Source organism: Nycticebus coucang, chromosome 17 (genome assembly GCF_027406575.1).
Source record: "Nycticebus coucang isolate mNycCou1 chromosome 17, mNycCou1.pri, whole genome shotgun sequence".
Taxonomy (NCBI): Eukaryota; Metazoa; Chordata; class Mammalia; order Primates; family Lorisidae; genus Nycticebus; species Nycticebus coucang.
In genome coordinates this window covers 56,861,124-56,867,996 of record NC_069796.1, presented here as the reverse complement: position 1 = coordinate 56,867,996, position 6,873 = coordinate 56,861,124, and the positions used below count along the sequence as shown (strand labels likewise).

The 6,873-nt window shown below is 47.4% G+C and overlaps 1 protein-coding gene across 1 annotated transcript; it reads left to right on the top strand.

The window, feature by feature from the left end:
- Positions 1–708: 708 nt before the first annotated feature.
- On the top strand, positions 709–2,499 carry LOC128569002 (5'-nucleotidase domain-containing protein 3-like). Its single transcript, XM_053567044.1, is given in 2 exon segments — positions 709–1,309; positions 1,457–2,499. Coding segments are annotated over 2 exon segments (1,644 nt in total).
- The last annotated feature ends 4,374 nt before the right edge of the window (positions 2,500–6,873 follow it).

Sequence of the window (6,873 nt, the reverse complement as noted above, 5' to 3'; positions counted from 1 at the left end):
TTTTTTTTTTTTTTTTACTTATTCTGCACTAAGTCTTAGAAATCTGGTATATGTTTTACATTTCCATACATTTCAATTCAGACTAGTCCACCTCTAAGTACTAACGTAAACTGTCAGGTGGCAAGTGACTACAACCTTGGACACCGCACTTCTGAGCTACGCTGCCTTAACATCCCTCTGAACCCAGATCCTGGTCCTCAGATTTGATTACAAAGGAAAATTCCCTGTCATGTTTCAACTCTCCCTGATACTTTCCACTGGCTTCCTTCATGAAAATTGAAACCTAAACCCAGTGTCCACTGCTATTAGTTTCTGCTTTCTTTGGCTAATTTTAGAAGTCCCATCCTTGCTAGGCTTTGAGGGAGAAAACTCGGTGGGAAGGGGTTCTACAGCCAAGGCATGCTGGATCAGTGTACAAAGACACCAGGCAGCAGGAACCCTGTGGGGACGGGGCCCAGAGCGTGCTGTTTGAAGAGCTACAGGCTGACAGCAGCCGAATGGCCACTTTTTCTAGCACACTGTCCTGTTCACACACTCAGTCCTTCTCACTCAGCTCTGACAAAAAATCAGCTGAGCCGCCCGCCCCACCGTGGCCCTGGGCCAGGAGGCACCGCCACGTGTTCCGACGCAGGGAGCCGCCAGCCTGCAGTGCTGAGAGCCAGCAGAGCGCTGGCCCCGCGGCGCCACCGCAAAGTGGTGGTGGCAAGCATGACCACCGCGGCGGTGGCGGTGGTGGCCCGTGGGGCTGGGACGAGGGCGGCGGCTTTGGCCCTGCCGGGTGGCCGCAGGTCCGCTGCTCCGGGGCAGCGGTGCACGGGCCCCGCTTGGCCCTTGCGCACGGCACCTGGGACGGAGCCTGACATGAAGCACTACCTGTGGGAGTGCTACCACGAGGCGAAAAGGAGCACGGAAGAATTGGTTCCTTCAATTATGAGCAACTTGTTGAATCCAGATGCCATTTTCTCAAACAATGAAACGAGCCTGTCAGACATTGAAATCTAAGGCTTCGATTATGATTACACCTTGGGGCTTTATTCAAAGCACCTGCACACGCTGATATTTAATGCTGCTCGGGACCTTCTCATCAATGAACACCAGTATCCCGTGGAAATCAAGAAGTATGAGTATGACCCAAATTTTGCAATTCATGGACTTCATTATGACATACACCAGGCAGTGCTGATGAAGATTGATGCTTTTCATTACATCCAGCGGGGAACTGTCTACAGAGGCCTCAGCGCCGTCCCCAATGAAGAAGTCATTGACATGTACGAGGGGTCCCATGTGCCCTTGGAACAGATGAGCGATTTTTTTTTTTAATTGTTGGGGATTCATTGAGGGTACAATAAGCCAGGTTACACTGATTGCAATTGTTAGGCAAAGTCCCTCTTGCAATCATGTCTTGCCCCCATAAAGTGTGGCACACACCAAGGCCCCACCCCACTCCCTCTGTCCCTCTTTGGAAAGAGTTCCCACGGAAACACCATGAAGCAGTTCATGGACATCTTCTCTCTGCCCGAGTTGACCCTCCTGTCATGTGTGAATGAGCACTTCCTGAAGAACAACATCGACTATGAGCCTGTCCACCTGTACAAGGATGTCAAGGACTCAATTCGAGACGTCCACATCAAAGGAATTATGTACAGAGCAATCGAAGCAGATATTGATAAGTACATCTGCTACGCTGAGCAGACTCGTGCAGTGTTGCCCAAACTGGCTGATCATGGCAAGAAAATGTTTCTCATCACCAATAGCCCCAGTAGCTTTGTGGACAAAGGGATGAGTTATATTGTTGGGAAAGACTGGAGGGACTTGTTTGATGTGGTCATCGTTCAGGCCGAGAAGCCGAACTTCTTTAATGATAAGCGGAGACCCTTCCGGAAGGTGAATGAGAAAGGCGTCTTACTCTGGGATAAAATCCACAAGTTGCAGAAAGGCCAAATTTACAAGCAGGGTAATTTATATGAATTTTTGAAGCCTACTGGTTGGAGAGGATCCAAAGTGTTGTATTTTGATGACCACATATACAGCAACTTGGCGGATTTGACCCTAAAGCATGGCTGGAGGACTGGTGCCATCATCCCGGAGTTGAGATCTGAGCTCAAAATCATGAACACAGAACAGTACATCCAAACCATGACCCGGCTGCAGACCTTGACAGGGTTACTGGAACAGATGCAGATTCACAGAGATGCTGACTCGCAGCTGGTTTTGCAGGAGTGGAAAAAAGAACGAAAGGAGATGAGATAAATGACCAAAAGTTTCTTCAACGCCCAGTTTGGAAGCTTGTTCCACACAGACCAGAACCCAACTTACTTCCTGAGGTGCCTGTCGCGATTCACTGACATCTACATGGCGTCTCTTAGCTGCCTCTTGAACTACAATGTCAACCACACTTTCTACCCCTGGAGGACTCCCCTGCAGCACGAGCTGCCCGCATGGTCTGACATGCCCTCCACCTTCGGAGCCCCTCGCCTGCAGGAGGCTCGGGCCAAGTAGCTGAGGAGCCCCCCACTCTGGGGAAAAAGCCAGAGACAGCGACCCCCATAGGGTGGGCACCGCGGCCCTGACTTTAGGTGGGTCTGAGTGTCGCTTCCAGGAAAGGTACAGACATCCTTTTTGATATTTGCTCTGTACCTGGGGGAGACTGGTTGCTAAGACGGAGCCAGCAGCCCTCCCGGGGGGAGTCCTCTCTGTGCAGGGCTGAAGCAAGAGCTTCCTTCTGAAACTCTGATTCGGTCTTTGGTTTGCCAAGGTCCTGGCACTGATGTCAGTTTTTCTGGGATAGGAGAGAAGACTGGATGCCATCTCTGTTTTCCAGAGGTCAAGTTTTGAAATGATTCTTGACTCCTCAGTGGAGCATTTCCTGAGTGTGCACGGGCAGTGCAGCGGAAGTGCAGGTACACAAACTGCTTACAGAAAGCCGATGACATAGTGAGCTCCACGTAGCAAACACTGCTCTGAGTAGCAGTAATGATCCCCGAATGGCAGCCAGCCCCCAAATCACTAGGTACTGACAGCTGGCATCCTGGTGCATTGCATCAAAGACAGCTCAGCCTCCTCAGAAGGACGACCATGAGAAAGAACAAGAGAATTTGCAGCCCCTGCGCCCTTTCACCCCCAGCGCGTATTTCCTGTGCCCTGCTGCTCACTGGGACAGACACAAGGTGCAAAAGTGTTGGGCGGGGTTTTCCCAGGGAAGAAAGGCAAGGAGATAAGAGCTCTGGTTAAAACCACTTTCCCCCACAGAACAGTCTTCAGTGGGATAAAGCTGGGAGAAACCAGAGAGTTTGAGGAACCAAAACATCAGTGGGTCTCTCAGGAGGGTATCAAACCCAGAAACGCCCTTGGACTGTTAGTCTCATATGCTTGTTGGAGGAAAGAAAATGACACAGGGAAAAGTGTCCTTGTGATGAAATGCCCACCAGGCCACTTGCTGGGTTGAATTGGAATCTAGTTAAAACATGTGCATTATCAGAGCCAGTCCTGACCGGAAACAAACCAGATGCCTGCTTTCTGCTAAAGATTTGCCAACTGCAGTAGCCATTTTGGGGCATGGGAGGAAGGAAGTGACTGTTGTGGCTTAGCCATATTTCCAACTCTTGCCTCCCCCTGGATTTCTTTCCTGCTGCTCTTGAGGTATTTGGGAGTTAGGATGGTTTTCTTTAGGGGTCTAAGGTGGGAGAGGATGAAGAACTTTGTAAGCGAGCTAAGAAAGGGTTAGAAATAGCTCACTGAGCTTTTCTCATTTCTGTCCAAGGGCAGAAAAATAATCATAAAAATAGTTCTACTTCAAATGGCAAATGGCACGCGCAAGCACACACACACACATATATATACATTTTGTTTTGAGAGAAGAATCCATTATGTCTCCATTTACAATCTCTTTCAACATAAAGTGCATATTTACTGCACGCTCTGAGTGCTGTAGGAATGTCTGCTGTCATTAGTTGCAGTGCTGCTAATAATATTTCAAGTTGCAAAAAAAAAAATATCAGCTGAGCCTAGTTCCACTTCTTTGCCAAAATAAACAAACTGCAGAACTGCAAAAAAGACTGGCTTCTGGGGAGTTAGAAGAAGTGAGGTCTGGAGTGTACTTGAGAGTAACCCATTAGATAATCTCATAAATACTACACATAAGTATGATGTAACTACAACTGTTAACAGCCTGCCCTGATCAAGGAACTGTGTGGCCCAAGTGGAAGGTAAATGCTTCAGTATCAGGCAGCAGCCAGGGCCAGGGCACCAGAGTAGACATCCTCTGGCTTCCTGCTCTTCCTGGGACCTCCTGCCCCACTGCCTCTCTCCTGAAGCAAGCTTGCTTGCTTGTCAGTCCATCGATCTGGGTTTTCAAAGAGACAAGCAAATGGGGGGGGTTACACTGAATAGGGGGTACCCTTAGTAAGGGAGGAGCAAAGCTGAGGCTGAGAGAAAAAACACCATCAGTCACTTCTGTTGAGATGGAGTGGCACTGCTTCTTCAGATCAAGAATTGACCCTGTAAGTTTGTATGGTATCAGTTGACAGCAGTGGAAGGGATCAAGCACTCTTCCATCATTCATTGGTTTCCCATTTACTGAGCAACTACTATGTGCCAGGCACTCCAGCCGGGTTCTGGCACTCAGAGATATCCTGTCTACACTCCTGACATCCAGAAACTTACATACCAGACATCAAAATAGACTACAGAGATGACAGACTGACAGAGATGCAAACCACATAGGAAGAAGAAATAATTAGTGTGCCAGGGAAGATCAGAGATGGGCAACTAGTGCACTTAAGATCCTACAGCTTACAACTTATGAGGGCTACTCACGAACATTCTGTTTCAGTCTCATAATACTTATTAGATCTGCAACAAACTGCAGTACACATATACCATGGAATACTATTCAGCCATTAAAAAAGATGGAGACTTTGCATCTTTTACATTTACCTGGATGGAGCTGAAATACATTCTTCTTAGTAAAGTATTGCAAGAATGGAAAAATGAATAGCCAACGTACTCCATAATAATGTGAAACCAATATATAAACAATTACATGCTCCTATGAACAATAAAACACAAATATAGTCTAGTATGGTGGGGGAGAAGACAACTGGCAGAAGGAGGGAGAGTATGAGGCAAGATCTCATCTATTGAGCACATTGTGAGGGTGTATAACACGCCCCCTGGGTGAGAGGCTCTTTTATAACTAGAACTTTATTATGGAAGTGAGAAAAAAGTAACCTAAAACTTTGGACCTCATGTAATTTGAAATAAAAAATAAATGTTTTTTAAAAATGCTTATTAGATCCAGTTGGATGCATACTTCAGCACTAAAGAAACTGAGGCCCAGGCACCAAGGTAGTCGTTGATTGAATGGAGATAAAACTTCCTCTTCTTATTGGGCACAGAGCAGGCACTGGATTAGTGACAACCAAGCACATCCTGGTCAGAGAAGCTGCCACATATTCACACAGCCCCTGCCCAGAGCAGCCGCCAGAAGACCAAATCTTCCAGAGACTCTCCCCTAGGAACTGACTAAGAGGTTACCAGATAGCTCTTTCCCCTACATTCACGGAGAAGCAAAATTCAATTATCTATTTATAATAGCAATGTGTGGAAAAAACCCAAATATCCATCAGCTGATAAATGGATAAACAAATGTGACATATTCATATAATGGAATATTACTCAGTCGTGAAAAGGAATGAAGTACGGACATCTGCCACAACACGGATGCAGCTTGATAAGGCTGAGAGACAGAGGCTAAACACAAAATCACCATATTATAGGATTTCGTTTACATGAAAGGCCCAGAATGGGCAGCTCCAAAAGGAAAGAAAATAGCTCAGTGGTTGCCAGGAGATGGGGAGAGGAGAAATGAGGGATGACTGCTTAATGGATATGGGGTTTCATTTTGAGATGATGAGAAAGTTTGGGAACTAGATAATGATGATAGTAGCACAACATTATAAATGTGCTGGAAGATGATGAACTGAACACTTAAAGATGAACAAAATGGTAATTTTATGGTATATGAATTTCACCTCAAAAAGAATAGTTCATGGGGGGTGGAGACAAGATGGCTGACTAAAGCCAGCATTCCGCAGAGGCTCCCATCCAGAAGGAGAGTTAAAGGACAGAAATTTAGCAAGTAACCTGGTGGATTAGACCTGCACCAAGAGAGAAGGTTGAAAAAAGAACATCAACCCCGCTGAGGTGAGCTGCGAACCCAAGGATACAAACAAAAGGTACAAAATCCATCACCAAGCGGACAGGAGTCCCCTCCCCAATAAGAACAGCTTGGAGTGCAAACGAGCAGAGTTCAAAGTTCCTCCCACTACATTCCATGGCAGAGATCCTCTAAAAACTGGACCTACCTCCCCTACTAGGCTGCCATGGCATTCTCCTGCCAGGCATAAAACTGTATAAAACTGTATATATTCTCTACCTGCAACTCTGAGCTCCCAGCACTCCCCTCCACTCTCACTCTGAGGTCTGCAGGCCTGTCCTCCAGGAGTCCAGATTGTTGGGTGATTTCTTGAGGAGTGTGGACAGGACCTAAACTGCAGCTGGTCAGTGCTGACTCTGCAGCACAGGAGTCAGGAGAGGAAGGTCAGCTGAGAGGGAATCACACTGGAGCAGTGGTGCCCCGAGGTGCAGAGCAGCAGCTGTCTCTTGGCAACAATAGGGCTCACTCCCAGATATTCTGAAGCAACATCCCCTGTCTCCCTGGGCAACCAGAGGAGGCCGGACATCTACTCAAGTGGCAACCACCACAGAACAGATCTGGGACAAAAACTCAGGCCCCATGAGTAAAGGGTTTGCCTGAAGTGGTACAGGACTGGGAGGAGCGCGGGGACTAGAAATGCACCCACAGAGCTGGGC